This window comes from Cygnus atratus, chromosome 3, assembly GCF_013377495.2.
Source record: "Cygnus atratus isolate AKBS03 ecotype Queensland, Australia chromosome 3, CAtr_DNAZoo_HiC_assembly, whole genome shotgun sequence".
NCBI classification, from domain to species: domain Eukaryota; kingdom Metazoa; phylum Chordata; class Aves; order Anseriformes; family Anatidae; genus Cygnus; species Cygnus atratus.
The window spans coordinates 31008546-31025913 of NC_066364.1; the positions used below are offsets into that span (position 1 = coordinate 31008546).

At 38.3% G+C, this 17368-nt stretch overlaps 1 protein-coding gene across 1 annotated transcript in view; it reads right to left on the reverse strand.

The window, feature by feature from the left end:
• Positions 1 to 17368, reverse strand: part of LMBRD1 (LMBR1 domain containing 1) — a 78410-nt gene that overhangs the window by 42742 nt on the left and 18300 nt on the right. The window contains exons 4-7 of the mRNA XM_035543019.2: positions 16565 to 16662; positions 15789 to 15856; positions 10487 to 10575; positions 8309 to 8382 (exon numbers count right to left, since the gene is read on the reverse strand). Coding sequence (XP_035398912.1) covers positions 8309 to 8382; positions 10487 to 10575; positions 15789 to 15856; positions 16565 to 16662 — 329 coding nt within the window. The remainder of the gene's footprint in view (positions 1 to 8308; positions 8383 to 10486; positions 10576 to 15788; positions 15857 to 16564; positions 16663 to 17368) is intronic.

The following is a 17368-nucleotide window of genomic DNA, read 5'->3' on the forward strand; positions in this document are numbered from 1 at the left end:
ATGTGAGAAGTTGTAACTGACTTCATCTACACTTTTGATAAAACCACTATTGTCCTCTCAGAAAGAAAATCTGGAATATACACCTTTCCTAGCTGCACCTTCTTCCCCCTTCCTAGTTTCCAGAAGGGTCAACTAATGTCATTAATTAATGCCAAGAAAATAATATTTTACAGAGCATTCAGCAAGAAAATACAACATGAAGTGAGAGTTTTGGCAGTGCATCCAAGAAGACCAGGCTAAAAACAAGGATCAAACCAAAGATAGGCACAAGAAACTTAACTGCAATTTCCAAGGCTTAAAATACTTTTCCTCTGCATCCACTTGCAAAAGCAGCAAATTTGTTTCTTGTACAAACAAGTCTCTGAAGTTACACGGTGAAGGAAAATAAAGCGATTTATAATGTTTTGATCATGAGCAAGCATTATGTGTTCCCCCCGCCACAGACCAAGCATCTACACTCCCCTCACTTGCACAAGTAATTTCTGAAAATTTGCCTCCTACCACACTATTTAAGTTATTCTTTAAATGCATTTACTATCCTCTGGCACAGAATTATCAGCACGTAATCTTGCAAAAATTCATAGCTCCTAGAACACAGAACTACCTACTTCTCTGAAGACACTGCATACTGTTATTAAACAAAGTGCCCAACGTTGTTTGAGCATTAATTGCAAAGCAGTGAATAAAGAGGAATATTTAAAAAAATCTAATAAATCATTTGCTTGAAAACAACAGCTGTGTTAGAACAGAAAAGTTTTCCAGCGTGGTCTAAGTGAGGTCATAAGAGCAAAACAAGTACTGTGAATAAAATGAACCAAAGAAAGAATCACTCATCAATCACTGTCCTGTCAAGTTTTTCCTCAGCTAAAACCTAGTTTAAGCTGAGAGGACATCTCACATCATCAGTTACAAACATGGCAGGTGCCACTCTTAGTACATTTCTAAATGCCACAGGTCCATAAGGTAGACAGAATCCCAGAATTCTTGAGATTGGAAGGGACCTCTGGAGATCATCCGGTCCCAACCCCCCTTACTCAAGCAAGGACACCTACATCTGCTTTCCCAGGGCCATGCCCAGATAAGTTTTTGAAGATCCGCAAGGAGGGAGACTCCACAGCATCTCTATGCAACATTTGCCAGGGCTCCATCACCTACACAGTAAAGAAGTGCTTCCTAACATTCAAAGGGAACCTCCTGTATTTCAGTTCGTGTCCATTGCCTCTTGACTTGTCCCTGGACACCACCGAAAAGAACCTGGCTCTGTTTTCTTTGCCCCCCTTCCCTGAGGTGTTTATAGACATTGATGTGATCTCCCTAAGCTTTAATTTCTCTAGACTTAAGTTGTCCCAGAACATTACCAGCTCACATTGAGCTTCTTGTCAACAAACGTCTTGGCCTTTCTCATCAGGGCTGCTCTCAATCCATACTCTACCCAGCCTATATTTGTGCTCGAGATCGCCCTGGCCCAGATGCAAGACTTGGCCTTGTTGAACCTCATGAGGCCCACCTCTCGAGCCCGTCCAGGTCCCTCTGGATGGCATCCCTTCCCTCCAGCATGTCGACCGCACTACACAGCTTGGCGTCATCCACAAGCTTGCTGAGGGTGCAATTGATCCCACTGCCCATGTCACCAGCCTCTGGGCCTGGCCATTCAGCCCATTTTCAATCCACCTCACTAGTTGTTTATTGAACCCATACTCCAGTTTCTCTGAAGGATCTTGTAAGAGACCCTCAGTGTGGGCTAGGTTTGGCTTTCCAACAAATATGCACATTTTTTAAATTCCTATGATAAGATATGTTAGGATGTTGTAACACTGCACACATGTTCTATATTTTTGGAAAATTCAGAAAATTTTTTGCCCATCTTCTGATTTTGTGCCTACCTTACCTACCAACTTGTTCATTGGAACAGCCAGGATGAAAACAAGAAAAAGCTAACAAAGTTTAATACAGCAACTGTAACATGTAATTTGAGGATTCACTGTTATGGAGTTCTTAATATGGTGAAAAAACAGGCACTTTCTATCTCCCTTTGCAAGCATTAGAGAAGCTTCTTTTTCTCTACAAAAAGCTAGTACTACTGGAAAAAGGTTCCAACTCGAGAATACAGCCCACAACCAGACACTGCTTTAAGTTCACAGAAGTCAGTTGCCACATCCTACAGGACTGTCCCCAATGTCATCACACAGGAAGCTAAACAGAACAAGTCAATTTTCCCACTTAAAATATGGAGTTGAGATCCTTTCTCTACACACTTTTTGTTCTTCAGTTATCCTCCTGGCATCACATTTCTATTCTCACTTGAATGACGTGGATTTAAGAAATCCTGCAGAAACGTTTAGTTTGCTCCTTTATTCCAATATTACTTGTTGACTTCAAAATATTTCCTAAAAAGCACATTCAAATTCAAGTTTAGTTCTGACAACAGATCTTGCTTTTACCCAAAAGCATTTGCAAAAACATACCTCATCTTCTATATTAAATCATCCCTGGAAGTAGTTAAGTAAGTCCTGACCTTCCCTGACATAAGCAATTTCCACATTAATTCCTTAAGCTGTTACTTCTACATTAGTATTCCCCTAATGCTTTACTTTCAGGAACGGGATGCTTTCAGGTTCGATACATATTATTAAGCCCTCCTAAATTTATACCTAATATTTAGCTGAAGTTGAAGAACTCAAGAGGTTTTCCATACCAAAATGTTTCTCTCTTTAGCATTTTGAGCTCTAACAGTGTGTTTCATGATATTCAATTCAGAAGCTGGGGTGAAGTTCACAGCAATGATAGTGTTCTGTGTTCTTCCTCATAATATGGAAAAAAACAACACACCTTCTCTGCATCACTATGTCAAATTTAGTGGATGGATTTTGATATTCGAGCCAGGCGAAAATGAAAACCAGCATGCTATTCTGATGATGACCAAACAGAACTCTAGCTTTATCTTCTACCATGGCAGTACCTTGACTGTTGTCAGCAATTATAGTCCAGCATGATGCTTCAACATGTGTCCCCCCTAGCCCCCAGGAACATCACATCAAATGTATATTGTGTAGACTATATTGCGTAGTCTGGTAAGTCTGTTCTTTGCTGCTTGAAGGGCTCGCCATAGATTTCACCAAAAGCAATACGTTAAATCAACAGTTACTTCAGAGAGGCCCAGCATACTGCATCAATGCTGACAGTACTCCTTAAAAAATAGATTTTAACTAGATTAGTCATTACAGTAAATTTGTTAGTACCATAACTTAAACTGTAGTCATTTACAATCTAAAGAACATCACCCTCTGCACCCCTCCTCCTGAGGAAGAAAAGTATGCTTTCAGAGAGAAAGCCTAGAAGCATACAAATACAGAAGTGAGCTTTTGCTCTCAGTATCTATTCAAATTCAAGGTTGCCTGGTGCCAATGCCAAAGCTTCTTTTCCTTAACTTTTCTCAGTATTGCATATTACCACAGCACAGAAGTGCAATTTCTGAATAGCTATAACCCAATTCTTCACATTCAAGGCCATGCAGAACAGTCCTGTTAACATTTGATTAATCGTAGAATGTATAAGCTATATTCCAGGCAACATACGCAGAATCCACCAATTCATCTGCTTCATGGTACTCTTCTAGAAATACCATTTAAAATGAAATTCAAGTCAGCTGCAATAAGTGCAGGCACAGCATCACTGTTTACTTCTAGTGTTTTGAGTTCAAGTTGTAGGTCTTAAACATAAAACCACTCTTAGCTTAGGAATTTATTTCAATGCAATTCAGTTATGAAAGGATTTGCTAGGCTCTCTTACTACACTACAACCTTCATTATATGTTCATTTAGAATAGATTTTTTTTTTCACAATAATATAAATCAGTATACAGAAGACTGGATACATCTGTTCTTGATTTTTCTTATAACCACACAGCCCTTTAATAGTGCAAATACAAAACAGGCAATGGAACAGGCTGAGGATTTTCAGAAGTCGGGAACCAGGGGAAAAAATTCCATCTTCACTGCAAATCCTCAACTCTTAACTAGGAAGAACAAAAGATCTAAGATCACCTCTGTTCAGAGAAGGAAATTCCAGTAACATGTATTACATTCTCACTTATTGTCTACCCTTTTCTCATAATCTGCTAAGCATTTGCGCCAAGATTTCAAGTAGATGTTTTTGTGCTTACCCTTACAAAAAGGGTATTCCTTTTGGCATTTACAAATCTACCAGCAATTATTAAAGAATAGTTTAACAACTAAGAACCATGACAAACAATTCTATATGCTACAGAAGGCTGTCTAAAGATACAGGAACTTAATTACTTGTCAGATATCTAACATCACAGGCAAGCATTACAGACAATGCATCAAATTTGCCTAAGCATTGATGCTTCTTATCTAGAGGCTTTTTTTTTTTTAATGCAATATTAACATAAGAATACAAACCTAAAAGGCAGACTGCACAAAGGACTGAACTGGTAAATTTACAAAAATAAACAGTTACTCCTTCCAGAATTATGCTTTTTTTCCTCTTAAGTGTAAGGACTAGAGTTATCCAAACTGGTACAGTGTAAGAGACTATACTCTTACAGCTCTCTCTCTCAGGCTCAGGAAAGTATGACAGTGCACAAACTTTTCACTGAAGTAACTTATAAATTAAGTCCTACCACTGGGAAAAGCAGTCCTCACTACAAACCACAACCCAGGTGTGAGAATTAAAGTGTGTTTTTGCAGTGGAAAATTCCACTAACCTTGCATCTTTAAAAGCGATTGTGCAGGCATAACAGTCACGAGCATGTTTAGCAGATAAGGGGACAGTGGAAGGTCCCACTGTCCCAAAACAAGGATAGCTAAGAAAAACAAGACAAGCAGTGCAAAATCAGTAAAAACAAAAAATCATGGGCCCTCTAGTCATGAGAGAAGAAGGAAAAAAAGGAAAAGGAGAAATTAAGGGATGGTCAAATAAAATTGTACATACATAGTATAGTAATAAGCATCGAGGAGTTTTGTGAACCTGTAGTACTCAGCCAATGAGAAAACTGGGGAGGAATTCAGCATTGGATAATAGGGAATCTAAGGTTGTGATACACTTTTGCTGGGCACTCCTGCTTGCAGGACGCCCGCTCATTGCGATCACAAACAAAAATGCTACTTCACTGAGATCCCTGCCTGTGTTACTGCCTGCGGATTGTTTCTCACACAGGGACATGGCATCCGCCTGCTGCTCAAGTTGTCTGAATAGTGAATTGAGAGCAGTGCTGTCATGCTGTTACAGGTAGAAATTGCATACTTACGGCAGCCTGAACACCACTACAGTGAGCAAAAGCGTTATGAAAAAGAGCCTAGAAAAGCTGTTCCAACTCCAACTTTGAGAACGTAGACCTTCTATTTAGCGGCTTTCACTGAACATGATGCATTTGTACCTCAGTCCACCCATGTATCAAAGTTAATTCACTGTTTTGGCCTAAGATTTTGTGATTGCCTGTAAACAGTGCCAAAAAGTACACCACCAGAGATGGACAACAGTCTCCTCCGTGAGCTCATGCCCAAGTCTTTCATAGAATAACTCCTCCATTTCTCCCACCATGCTGTAAACCCTACTGTGTAACAAAAATTATGGTTTTGGAAGGATAAAATGCAGCAGTTAAAAGCAAAGTAAATAGTAATTCCATGCTCCAAACATTTGCATAGATAGCTCCAAGTTTTCAAAGCAACAAACTAACCTTAAAAATTTAGTAATTAAGGCATTCAAAGAAGGCTATTGTAGTTCTCATGTTTGATATTTCACCTCAGTGACCACCACCCACCATCTGCAAAGTCCTAAATACAGTAAAACTAAGGCACCAGCCTGAAGGACAGGTTTTGTCTTCATTTGATAACCCCCCCCCAGACAGCACAGAGCACTGAAGTTACTGAACATTAAACATAAGTCATATATTCCCAGGTTCAGTTAGTCTCAAGGACAGAAGCATATTGTGACATGCAGCTGAACAGTGCCTAGAAACAGTCTGGGCTCAGCAGTAAATCCAAGTCAGTGGCACAGTAAGGATATAAAATATAGGTGGAGAGTATTAGCAATAAATTCAAAAGCTTTCATATGTTACTTTCTGAAACACTGTATACGCTTCAGTCAACAATAAAGTTATGTAAACAGTCTGCATTTTATATGTTTGTAGATGTTCATTAACAACCACAAAAAAAAACTTGGGTAGCTGTTTGCCAGCTTTAGTCTGGAAAAATAGGCAAAAACATTGAAGATATTCTCCCAGCTAATGACTTTGTTCTTAATTTTAGTTTCATGAAGGTCAAAAACTCTACATGTGCTCTGCAGTAATGTAACTGAACAAGAGATTAATCTCTCCTTCCATAATTAAGGGAAACAAATTTAAAAGCTGACATGTTATTACAAGCTAAGTGAAGGTCTAGGTCTTTTCTGACCAGGACATGATCTAGATGTCAGCAATATAGCCTGAAAAATTTAGCGCCTATGTCAGTCAGAAAGGGCTTAAAAGTAATTAAATTTATGATTCAGTTCAAAATAAAGCACTTAGTCAATAGAGATTAGAGCAGCTAGGTGAGCTGAGCTGCTCTCAGCTCTATTGACTTCACTGCTCCTATTAGGTGGCCCACCAAAGTGCTCTCCTACAGCAGTGCGAGCTGTCTCCTACAGCTGTGGCTCAGTGGCCTCATCACCACTCAGCTGTTGGCATTCAACATGCCCATTTACAGCTCTGTGCTGAATTGCCTCTCAGAATCCTGCAGTAACTTATGCCAGCTTAAAGGCATTAATAAAAGCATAGCTAATAACTTTGTCTCTTTATTATTAAATCTGGACTTGTTCAGGAGTCAAAAGATTTAGCAGACACTTCACCCCTTTATCTAGTTATGACTAAAGGGCTCTTACTTCTGTCCTTGTTCTGCAATGGTTTTGCTCACTTATCTTTTGCCCGAAGACAAGCTAGTAGCAGTGCTTCAAAATAACTTTTATTGTATGAGCTATTGTTACTGAGCCACTCAGAATTCACTAGCAAAGCTACACAGGTCTATTATGTTAGAGCCAGGCTGCAATGGAAGAGAGCTATTTCAGCAAGGACACGCATTTAAAAGATTAACACCTATTAAGAAAACATTGAACTCGTACAAGCTTTAAAAGTTTTATCTGCAGTTAACTGTTTAGGCTTTAAAACATCATCTTAATTGCAAAATTTTACCCTGATGACAATTTAATACTACAGCAATACAATTAGGCCGATATTCAGTGACTGAATAAACTGAATAGATGAAAAAAGAAAGTGACAACATGAATATGAAATGTTGGCCAAATTATTCCAATTGTCACTTGCCACATACAAAATGCGTAGAATCAGTTATCATCTGAAGATAAGTTACAAGCAATAAAGCCTGTAAGTTAAAATGCTTCCTTTTCCTTTGCACTTAAATATTCAAATAGTATTAATCCTGTGATTCATGATCTGTTACTGAATGCACTCTTCTGAATCCTTTTAAGCTACATTAAGAACTGCAGTAGTTTAATTGCATGTTTAGGACTAAAAGAACACTCCCCAGGCTTTAGAAAACAAGCTTCTACAGTGTTTCAAACTCAATTTGCTTTTAACTTTAGATCTTCTGGATTTCTGAAGGCATACATGGCAGAAGATACTGCAGATTCTTCGTATGTAGAACTGAATATTGACATGCATAGATATGCACTTGTACTCACATTCTAGAAATACAGAACTGTGAAGCAATGCGACCTGCTGAAGAAATTGCTGTTTTGTTTACTGAATGAAGAACAGCCTTTTACAGGAAATGTAGTTGTGATTAAGAAAATGTTGCATATTTCATTATACATAAAGTTATTGTCAGACTTCTGCTTATAAAGCTCTGTAGAAATAAAACCATCAATGTAGATGAACAGTAGTAAGGTTACAGTCAGGATGACAACACCAAGTCTAGGTTATGCCATCGTGCAATGCATAAATAGCAATATTTAGTTCTCTACTGCTGCATGGAGCAAGAGACAAACCTCAGTACAGTAGGAACCAGCGAAGTTGTATTACAAGGCATAAAGAAGAATGTATTCCTGCAAGGGGAGATCATTGAAACCAAACCTGAACTGAGCTCAAGTTCTGAAACAGTGGTTCTTAAGCTGCAGTAAAGTTATTCCTCTCATTCCAAGAAGTCAGAAGTATTATTTCAAACCATGAAAAAACAGAGCTAGAAGATACTGCTGAAGCTACTTACCACGACGATTTTTTTCTGTACAACTGTGGTTCATGATAACGGCAAATATCATTAACATAAGAAGTTGAAACATTTGTGTAACAACTTACTGTGTAAGTGATAGCTGCCAACATTCCAATCACAGTCAAGGAACTAATGGAAAATGAAAGAGCAGTCAAGCCATCTGAAAAAAAAAAAAAGCCTGCTGAAGTTTCCTACAGTAGAGATACTTATTTTTCTTGAATTGGTTTCCTGAAATTTAAGTTAATTAGATTAAAGAAAAAAACAAGCTGTAATTACCAGCCATATTAACTTAGATTAAAAAAAGCTGCGCTAGGTGAATTTGGCAGCTTTTTGTTCCTCCTCCAATACTTCAAGAAGCAGGACAGCCATCCCTCCCTCACTACAGACTTGAAGATAATGTATTTCGTTAAGTGGTTGAATAGCCACTGATGAACTTAGCTCCCACCACTGTCTAATGCCTCCTTCAATACCTCTTTACAGCCTCCACAGAGTATTGTGGTTAACCTTCCACAATTTAGGCATTCATTCTGGATGGTTTTATCCTTGATTTGTTATCCCCCAGCTTCTCGTAATCAAGCACTACACAAACAATCAGGCAGACACAGATCCCTCAAACAACCAAACAAGCCAGGGACTGTGGGCTTCAGCTTGACTCAGACCACGTATACCCAGATACAAACTGGAAAAAGGTCAGGGAACTGAGGAGTTACTGCAGCCTTGCTATCACTCTAGAAATTAGAAGGGATAGGCAGGAAAGAATGATACCAAACTCATCCTCAAAGGCAACAAGCTTCTAGAATCCTCCTGCATAATTCTGCATAACAGCCCTGTCCCTAATCCTGCCCACAAGGACACAACTTGGCAAGCTTCCTTGAACTTTTCTCATTAAATAGCAGCACAGTTGTGTATAGTAGCTATTAGAGAAGTTAACTTTGACAGATCGGTTTTGTGTCTGCACCCAGTCACAGAAACTGCGAATCGGGCCACTGCCTTGTGTTCTCCCTCATGTCCTCCCCCTTCCTCTGGGAGATTCAAGAACTCTGAGCAAAACAGCTTTCATTCAACCTGTTAGCCAGAGTCCATTCACTAGCCTGTTTCCAAGAGTCTGGAGCACATACCATACACAGGGGTTGAGGGAAATGGGCTTGTTCAGACTGGAAGAGAGAGAGCTTTGGGAGACCTAACACAGCCTGCCAGTACCTCTGAGGTGTTTATCAAAGAGGTGGAGTCCAGGCTTTTCAGTGGTGCACGGTGGTTGAATGGGAGACAAAGGGTGACAGCATGTACATTCATGTTGGGTAAGAGAATTATTTTTCACCATGAGATGAAAGTCTCCATCTGTAAGGGTTTTTCACGAACTAGCTGATAAAGCCCTGAGCTGCCTGCTCTGACCTTACAACTTCCAGCTTTGAGCAGGAGATTGACTAGATGACCTGAGGTCCCTTCAGTCTGAAGACTGTTGCCTGATCCTACCACGTTAAAGTCACAAGGAAGCACCAGTAGAGTCAAGAAATCAAACCCAGACGTGCAAATCCAAACCCAGCATCTTGATGACCTTACTAGAACTAAACATTGGCTATGCTATACTTTCAGAGCAAAGACAGCTACAGAACTGAATATTTAATTGACAGCCATGTCAATGTTGCTTAGAGAAATTAGCTTGCATCTCAGTTCAACTACTGTCACCACCCATATAAACAGTTTGGGAAGCATTTTATTCCATACTGTCAGAACACTTCTCTAGCTTCAGACAAACAAAGGGACAGCAAAATGTATGACAAAACAATGGACTTGGCTTCCCTATCCCTTGTGCTTGCAGGAAAAGCTTAAAAAGGAGTTCATATTGAGAAAGACTTTGCAAAGAACACTGCTAAAATACTAACTGAATCCTCAGACCTGTGCAACAACCACAAAACTAGAGGCAGCAACAGAGCCAAATGGCTACTGGATTATGCATACATACAGTAGATGCACAACTTCAGAAGCATGTGCGGGATACAGTGGAATCAACTCCAGCAAACTGAAGTGCCTCCTGAAATGTAAACTAATATACTATGTTCTCTTTTTAATTATTTAATTCCTTCCTGTGGAATCAGCAGCTCAAAGCACTCCAAATCTTATTCTGAAGAATTACTGCAGTGGAGCAAGTAAACTCAAACTAGAGAACTGTCACCATGAAAGTTACCTTTTGTTCAGTTAATGGTAAGCATGCCTGAATAAGCTAATACCAAGCAATGCAAACTCAGAACAGATCTCAAACTTACGGCTACTTCCAAATTCTTCAAAGAGGAGCTTCACTTTCTCCCATTCTGTGGAGTTCTTCTTATTGGGAATATCCAAAGGAACAAAAGCCCTGTAACAAAACAGAAAGTCATCTCACTTACCCTCATCAGGCAAATATAAAAAAATTGTGCTTCCAACTTAAGCAAAGGGAAATCCATTTATTCCTGAAGAAAAATTGTTTGATGTTAAGTTTCAAAAATTCTGAAGACAGTGCTACATTTAATATACATTCCTCATATATGGCTTATCTGGATCAGCAGAGTTCTGAGCTAGGTCTGAAGTCAATGTTCTAGTTCTCAGCTAGGTCTGAGGTCAACGAACAAATAATTTTCAATTTTACCAGTCCTAACTGAGGCAAGGACCTTACACTCAAGCATCATTAAACGATGTCCTGTGTTGATTTACTAACCTGGCTTGACCTATGGGCAGAAGAATTAAAAAAAACAAACCCAACAACTATCACTTGAGATATTCTTTTATAAAAATCACATCACTGAAAGCTAGAATAAAATTCATGATTGCCACAGCAAGCATTTAATTAAAATCTAGAGGGACATGTCTATGTTCCACTATTACAAGAAGACAGACTATTCTTCTGCATTCCATTTCTTCTTTGGTATTTCGCCTGAGAGAACTGAACTGCAGAGAAGCCCATTAAGTATTTTTGACCTTTCAGGGAAAGAGAGTTGCAAAGAGTGCTTAGAAAAATTCCAGATAAAACAGTCATCCCATCCAAAGTCCAATAGTAAGACTAACTCTTCAGTACCTCCACAGACACAACAGCTTATTATTGAACAGCTAGAAAACCAGTACTTCCATAGAAATCTAAAATCACAGCTTCCAGACATTCAGTATGTGAAGGAGGCTTATCAGAAAGCTGGAGAAAGACATCAGGGCCCGTAGTGACAGGACAAGAGGCAATCGTTTCAAACTCAAAGAGGGAAGATTTAGATTGGATATTAGGAAGAAATTATTTACTCAGAGCGTGGTGGTACACTGTAACATGTTACCCAGAGAAATTCCGGATGCTTCATCCCTAGAAGTGTTCAAGGCCAGGCTGGATGGGTCTTTGGGCAACCTGATCTCATGAAAGATGTCCCTGCCCACAGCAGAGAGAACTGGACTAGATGATCTTTAAGGTCCCTTCCCATCTGAACCATTCTGTGAAAGTCTACAAGTCACAAGTAAGCCAATTTGGAAGTAAACAAAGAGAAATTTAGATAAAGAATGTGAGAACAGAAACCAAAAATCCAGAAAGAATGGTCACAAGTACCTTTTGGACTTTTGTATAAATGAAAGAACAGAATGGGATTCTTGCTTCAAGTTCCAATAAACAAGTAACGCACATCTTGCCTTGAACTTCAAGTATAGAATACAAGTACGTGTTTCAGAGATTAGTGCTAAACTATGCACACTTATCAATTCAAAACCAAACCAATCCATTAGCCTGCAAACAAAATTAAAAGGTCTTATCTTAAACTTTTCAAAAATGTTTAGCTTTTACTTTCTCGACTATGTAAGAGCTAGACTAAGGCTAATACTTGAATTGACACATGCTTGCTGGCTTACGGTTTCAGTCTGCCCCTGGTACTAATTCTCTCTTTAAAATCGCATCCAGGCAAGATCAAATCACAGGTACTAAAACAAGTTAAATAGAACTGTACACTTGTAAGAGATAACACAAGTAACAGCAGTTTATTTGCTGAAAAAAAGTTAAAAAATAGGAGGAAATTGCAAGCCAAGTGGGCTCAAAGTCCTCTCACTTCAGAAATCAGTATGCATTTGCTATTTGCGGACCACATGGAGAAAACAAAAGAGATGGAAGAACATCCTAGGATATAACTTGCCATTTTCTTCCTCCAAGAGTAAAAGGTATTTGTTTGTTCTTTCTTCTGCGTACCTACAAACCAGCATGTCAAAGGACATTAAGCAGAGTAGAAGGTATAGTACCCTGTCACACATGGTCTTCAGTTAGTATTCGGCTAAATCCTGACTCGATGAGAGAAATTTCTGATTCCGCTCCTGTTCAAGTTCCATGTAGCAAGAAGGGCCTCAGAAAGGCACACAGTAGCTATGAATTCACAGTCTCCAATCCCAAACAAGCAGGAATCTTACTTCACCTTCTGAACAGGGTCCCCCCCAACTACAGGCCAACTAGCCAGCAGGCTGTAACTAGCCCAACCTTGACTTCTGGCCTCTAGCTTAACAGGCCACAACATGAGCGAGGCACAGTTAGCATGCCTAGCTGTCTACAGACCAGCATCCAGCCCACAGTCCCAAAGCAGCTCTAAAACACAGCCCATCCATCGTGCCATCATGATACTGATAAAGAGCAGTTTAGGCCCGTTTTTCATGCACACGAAGCAAGAAGAAATTGGACAGAAGTCAGTCATTTTGATATGTTGACTAAATGGTCAATGGACAATAGCAGCTATCATCAGAGTAAGACAGTGACTTGCTAACTAACTACTCACCTACCACCAGCACACTACAACATAAGTCAGTCAATTGACAGCGAGTTAATCGAGTACAAATGCCAACACAGTTTTACAGGTGTAACTGGGAATTCAGCTAATTCAAGTGAACAGAGCAGCTCAATAGTGTTGTGTTGCACTTGAAGGTCTTGGCAGAAAAGAAATTACCAAGTGTACTAATTTTCAGAACAGAGTCAAACTAATCTCCTGCTTAAAACAATTCCTGGGAATACCATGATCAAGATCTACCCTGCAGAATGAAAAACAAATGCTAGACAAGCTAGACAAGACTATTAACATTTGGCAGAGCTAATAGCACACAGGTGTAGATGGGTCAAATTCGATCCTTAAATCAAAGATGTAAGATTTACTAACTGGGATCTCTAGCAACTGAGTTTCAAACTAGATTTAAACTCACTTCCTTAAAATGAGTTCTGCTATAAGTCATAATTATTTATAGGTTAATTAGAGCTACATACATAGCTTTTTAGACAGTAGTACTTCCAGAAAATTTAAGGTAACAAGTTCAATTATAAACACTGATAGTCAGGGAAACTACGTTTTAAATCAAACATTATTAGCCTCAAACATGAATATGTTAGTTCAAAATAGGCTGACATATAGAGGTGCCTTAATGTAGTTTGTAGTACCTCAAGCTCCTTGCCTCCAACACATGACATTTAGGGATAAATAATAAACTAATTCAATAAAGCAAAGAATTTTAAGAAGGGAACTGCATTACAAGTAAATTTAGTTTTGAGCATCCCAGTGTAAGTTTGTCTATTCTTTGCTTTTAATGATACTTAGAATAAAACTACAAGATTAACTGACACAAGAAAAAATATTACATTTCCCAAAATAGCTACATTGATGTCCAATGGAGCAAGATAAGTATTCAGATAGGAGTAAAATAAATTTTAGACTTCCAGCTTAGCCAGCTTTTATGGTTTCTTTGAGGAACTCTGCACAGGAAAAGTTTCCCCAAGAAGACTTTGCCCCTATCTTTAAGGAAGCCAAGCTACTTACAGATCTGTTAGTTATACAGATGACTTGCTGAACCAAGATGGTACCATACACTAACCATATGAGCGCAAGTACAAGACAGACTATGAGCCAATTTCACTAGGAAGTTAACAGGAAACATTCCAGCCCCTCCTGCTATTGCAACCTGCGTGCATGAGTCTATCCTAGTCCACTAAGCCTAGCCTCCTAAAAATAAATCCAGTGCATAAGGTTCCAGTCTGGTTTAATGTTGGTCTGATCCTGATCACGTGTTTACCTCTCACAACCAGTGGAAAAAAAATTAAAATCTCCTGCTACTGCCAAGTAGAGGTAGTACTGCCAGATTGTCTTCAGTCCCACATTCAATTAACCCCCTCATGCTGAGACTTGAGCTCCAATGTTCTTTTAGCTCTTTCCTATGGCAGTGGGGCTTCTGATATTGCTCTTTGCCATTGCTGTGCAGACAGTGGACCAACTCCTCCATGACAATGTGTATATAAACATTCGGAATACACCCACTATTACTGACAACTGAGGTCCACATTTTTCTTCAGCACAGTTCTCATTTGCTTCCTGAATTGAGCTGTTCAGTCTTGTGGTGTCCCTTAAAGGGGGCAGCCAAGAGCAATTTTTCTGCAGCATCCTCCTACATAAGGATGCTTTTCCAGTGCAAGGGCATCAGGATGATGTTAATATCAAACTATCTTTAAAGAAGTGAGCAACCTCCTATTTGTAAAAGCAAACAGAAGAATTATTCTGATGACAACCCAAAATATACATTATACAGTACATTTATATGAATATGATTCAAGTCAATGATTAGATAAACAGCTTTTGTCACAGCATTTTAGTAATATTTTTAGACCCAGATTAAGCTAACTCTAAGCCCCTTAGTCTCTCCTAGCAGCCAATAAGCTTTTAATTGGAAAGACACTAAAATTCTTTGAATCCTACCTTGAAGTGTTTCTCCAAACTAGAAACAATACTATAAAACAATAAGGCAGTATACAATGAGAAGCATTAGTTTTGCTAGTTCCTACTTTACATTCTAGAACTTCATCATGTGTCATTTTAACACGCATTTTGTAAATTTTACCAGCTTTATTGCTGCAGTCAAAACACATATGGCACAGCATACATTAGAAGCATTAAATATTGGTGTGCATGTCATGTTTAACAATTATCTTATATTGGTTTTGTAATACTGAAGTTTCAAAATAATAGTACTTGTTGCAAACAAGTTACTCATTTCAGTAATACCTGCATAGTAAACAAATTCTGGTAAGGTGTTTTTCATACAAGGCACAACTCTGTAAAGTACAGCCCCACACTATATTCATGTTTTTCCACAGAAGATTTCCATTTGGGGGTAGTACTAAAAACATTACACCTACTCACATTCCTAAAAAATGTTTTTGGATGTCCACAAAAGCATTTGGTCATAGAGAATGCAAGCAGGAAAAGCAGGAGTCTTTCACACCCTGTTGTACTTCAGGTATCGATACAATTGTAAATAAAAGTTGCAGCCATCACGTCCTTGATGGATATTCACACTGCACAAGAAGTCAGAACTTGGAAGCACAAGTACCTCCACAATTAAGGAAAATACCAGTTTCGTTTCTAGTTAAAACTCTTGCTTTTCAGGTGAGCAATACCCAGGTTATTTAAGCCTTAATAGATATAAGCTAGATATTGGTTATATTGCTTGAGCACAGCATAATGTAATTTTTTAATCTTGCACAGAACAAAGTTCCATTTAGGGTTCTATTTAGTATATCCTTCTTTAATATTCAATACAAATACTTACCCAATTAAGAGAAGAACTGCACAAATTGTGAGGAATCCCAGAGTATATTTGAGTGCAGTTTTAACCTGCTGTATATTAAAAAGAAAATTATAATATTAACATAAATCCAAAGGGATTTATCCAACAGGTTATTACAAAGCATACTCAATGCAACAGATTTTCAAGAGAACCTCCAAAATAAGCAAGAGTAGTTTTAGGTCCAAACCAGTAGTATACATTCTTGAGGAGTCTTGTAGCTTGAGGACTATGAACAATGATACTGAATTATGCTTCCATTAAGCTATGCACTTGGGCAGCTGTGGCCAGAAGCCAGGGTGCACTTGTTCAGGGCAAAAACATTCAAAGAAAATTCTTAGTACCAATATTTTATATTATTGCTTATTATGGCTACAATTAGAAGTTTTTATCTCTCATGTTAATATTACAACTGAATAGAGTTGAAAGGGACTGTGATTAACGATTACAAGACTCTTTAAGAAAAAGATTCTTCATTTGAGTAGCTCACAGCTTACTGGCATGGATTTGTGTTCCTTGGAACATCATGCATATCAAAAATCTTCAGAGTATTACTGAAGCCACCAAGTGCTAGCTTCATGTAAATTACTACCGCCTACTTTCAGAAAATGAAAGCACAAGATAGTCAGATTTAGTTTCTATCTCAGAATTATTATAATCCTCCTGTCTTCTGCTTCAGAGCCTGTTCATAGATATTTCCAGGAATTCTAAGAAAAATCTCATGTAAGAACTTTTAACTCCCTTTGTTATGGTGCACTTACTGAGCATGTGTTGCCATCATCTTCTTCCTTCTCCTCGTAATAGAAATAGACAAAGGGTATCCACAGAAAGACGCAGAACAATATGATGGAGTACAAGGCTAGGAAAAAGATTAATTAAGTGAAAAGACAGTTATATTGGCACTTCATTTACTACACAGTAATTCAAAGGAAAAAAAAAAAGACTAGTTTCTTCTCATTCTAGATCTCAATTTCAAGCATTGAAAAGTTAATACATTTAACAGTCAGCCTATGAATTATTGTTGTTTTGTTCATTCTAAAAGTCCTTTGGAGTTAACCTGTTCAGACTATGATTTCAGATCAATTTTCAATTTAGCAATTATAAAAAGACTAAAGGAAGCAATCGCCTGCACGCAGTGACATACAGAACTAGCATACTGGGCACAAAGAACAGAATATAAATATAACAACGTTATTCCTTACTTAGCTTTGTTGCTTCTTATCTTGGATAGTATATTCAGAATACCCAGCTGCTTCCACAAAATCATTTTTAAAAAGCATTTTAGCTGATGAAGCCAAATAAAGTATTGAGACCTACTACCTAGATGTGAATGAGAAGTTCAAGAGAAGTCATTCTTTGGAAAAATATTTTAAAGTGTTATGAGCATCTACTATTTAGCATGCTGAATTGGTGTAAGAGTGGTAAGAGTGTAACAAGCAGTGTAACAAATAGTTCTTGATTTGTTTGTAAACTGTCTCACATTCAACAGGAATAAAATTCAGTTCTAGATAACTTGAAACAATCTTAAAGCATTCTTAGATGCTCTAGAGCAACATGTAAACTGC